Source organism: Eimeria necatrix, genomic scaffold (genome assembly GCF_000499385.1).
Source record: "Eimeria necatrix Houghton genomic scaffold, Enh_scaff514, whole genome shotgun sequence".
NCBI classification, from domain to species: domain Eukaryota; phylum Apicomplexa; class Conoidasida; order Eucoccidiorida; family Eimeriidae; genus Eimeria; species Eimeria necatrix.
Genome location: NW_013654390.1, coordinates 10,001 through 12,500, shown reverse-complemented (window position 1 = coordinate 12,500; position 2,500 = coordinate 10,001). Strand labels below are relative to the sequence as shown.

Genomic DNA, 2,500 nt, shown 5'->3' with positions numbered 1-2,500 from the left:
GCAGCTGCAGCGGCCGTCGGCCCCGCGCCGCAGGCGCAGAGCAGCAGCAGCAGCAGCAGCAGCAGGCGACGCAGCAGCAGCAGCAGCAGCAGCAGCAGCGGGGCCGCGCCTGCTGCAGCCTGCTGCTGCTGTTGCTGCTGCTTTCAGAGCAGCAGCAAATAACTGCAGAAATGAAAAACTCTGGAAGGGTTTAGTGCGGCGGCTGGCTCTTGTTGCTGCTGTGCTGCAGCCGCAGCAAATCGCCACCGCCCTGCATGCAGTAGCCAGAGTCAAGTAAACCCTAAACCCTAAACCCTAAACCCTAAACCCTAAACCCTAAACCCTAAACCCTTAGTGCGTGCTGGCACGGGAGCTGCAGAGGCGGAAGCAGCGCCGCGCAAAGGAACGCAAAAATGCAGGTGCAGCAAATTGGAAAGCAAATTAGGGTTTAGGGTTTAGGGTTTAGGGTTTAGGGTTTAGGGTTTAGGGTTTAGAGTTTAGGGTTTGCGTTTACAGGTATAGGGATGCGCGTTTGGTGGAGGTGATGTCTCCTCTTATTGTCAAGCAAATAGAAGATTTTTCCGTCAAAGGTCCCAAACCCTAAACCCTCAACCCCAAACCCTAAACCCTAAACCCTAAACCCTAAACCCTTATTTTCTTTTCGGGCCCGCGAACGGCGCCTATAGAATCTAGCCAGCCTTTTGTTTTGCTGCCCATTTAAAATGGCTTGGGGTTTGGGGTTTAGAGATTGCCGCTCGAGATTTAGGTTTAGGGTTTAGGGTTTAGGGTTTAGGGTTTAGGGTTTAGGGTTTAGGGTTTAGGGTTATTGCGTTGCTGCTGAACGCTCTGCGGAAACTGGAACTGCCAAAGACGGACATCATTGAGCTGCTGGTCAATCAGGTAAACCCTAAACCCTAAACCCTAAACCCTAAACCCTAATCTCTAAACCCTAAACCCTAAGCTCTCCTGGCGGTCTTCTTCAGTTCTTCTTGGGGCTCAGCAGCGTCAAGCCAGGACCAACTTATGCTGTCGTTGCTGCTGCTGCTGCTGCTGCTGCTGCTGTTGCTGCTGCTGCTGCTGGCTGCTGTTGTGCTGTTCGCTGCTGCGGGTGCAGCAGAAGCTGCTGCTGCTGCTGCTGCTGCTTGCCGCATGCTGCTGCTGCTGCTGTAGTGCTGTTCGCTGCTGCGGGTGCAGCAGAAGCTGCTGCTGCTGCTGCTGCTGCTTGCCGCATGCTGTTGCTGCTGCTGCTGCTGCTGCCACGCCCTTTGCTGCCGTTGCTGCTCCAGTGTCTTCTGCTGTCACTGCTGGCCTTTACACTGCAGCTGCTGCACCTGCTGCTGCTGTTGCTGCTGCTGCTGCTGCTGCTGCTGCTGCTGCTAGGTTTTGGCGAGGCCTTATCAAAGCGATTCCCCGTGTCTTCTCTTCTATAGAGCCGCAGCATGCAGTTTTGCTGCTTGCTGCTATGGCCAGAATAGACCTCAGGTGCTGCTGCTGCTGCTGCTGCTGCTGCTGCTGCAGTTGATTGTGCTGCTGCTGCTTCTGCTGCTGCTGTTGCAAGGATCGCGCTATGGCTGCACTGTCCGCATTCTCTGCTGCTGCTGCTGCTGACTTGCTGCTGCATTTTGTGGCTGCTGCTGCTGCTGACTTGCGGCTGCAGTGTGTGGCTGCTGCTGCTGCTGCTGCTGCTGCAGTTTGCTGCTGCTAGTGCAAGTGTCGCTGCCGCTGACTTGCTGCTGCAGTTGGTCGCTGCTGCTGTTCCTGCTGCTGTTGCTGCTGCTGCTTCACAGGGACGGCAGCACTTTGCTGCTGCTGGCTAAGATAATCAAGAAGCATGCAGACAGGCTGCAGCAGCAGCAGCTAGCTGTTGCTGCTGCTGCTTTCAGCAAGCTGATGTTTGTACACCCGAGAGTCACTGCAGCAATTCATCAGGCAGCACATCGGCTGCTCGACCAGGCAGGCTGTTGCTGCTGCTGCTGCTGCTGCTGCTGCTGTCGTTGCTGCTGCTGTTGCTGCTGTTGTTGCTGCTGCAGAAGTTGCTGCTGCCGCTGCTGCTACTGTTGCTGTCCGTGCTGCTGGTGCTGCTGCAGACGTTGCTGTTGCTGCTGCTGGTGGGGCAGCAGCAGCAGCTGCTGCTGCTGCAAAAGTTGCTGCTGTTGCTAAAGCTGCTGCTGCACTGACTGTTCTTGCTGCTGTTGCTGCTGCTGCTGCAGTGGCTGTTCTTGCTGCTGTTGCTGCTGCTGCTGCTACTCCTTTTCCTACTATGAAGCTCGCGACTGCAGTTTTCGCTGCTACGGCGTCTATTGACCTGTCCTTGCTGCTGCTGCTCCTGCTGCTGCTGCTCCTGCTGCTGCTGCTGTTGCTGCTGCTGTTGCTGCTGCTGTTGCTGCTGCTGTTGCTGTGTACGTACAGTCCGCCAGCGCATTTGATGTCCAGTCTCTCTGCCTGCTGCTGCACTCTGCAGTTTGCTTCACTGGAGCTTCTGAGGGGGTGAGGCGGGACCTGCTGCTGCTGCTGCTGCTGC

The 2,500-nt window shown here is 56.2% G+C and overlaps 1 protein-coding gene across 1 annotated transcript in view; it reads left to right on the top strand.

The window, feature by feature from the left end:
* The window catches only part of ENH_00060110 (hypothetical protein, conserved), a gene marked incomplete at both ends in the record, with an annotated part of 6,022 nt that overhangs the window by 767 nt on the left and 2,755 nt on the right, over nt 1–2,500 (top strand). The window contains 4 exons of the mRNA XM_013581929.1: nt 1–273; nt 496–569; nt 803–879; nt 2,389–2,466. The exon at nt 1–273 is cut by the window's left edge and continues 767 nt beyond it. Of these exons, the coding sequence (XP_013437383.1) occupies nt 1–273; nt 496–569; nt 803–879; nt 2,389–2,466 (502 nt within the window). The remainder of the gene's footprint in view (nt 274–495; nt 570–802; nt 880–2,388; nt 2,467–2,500) is intronic.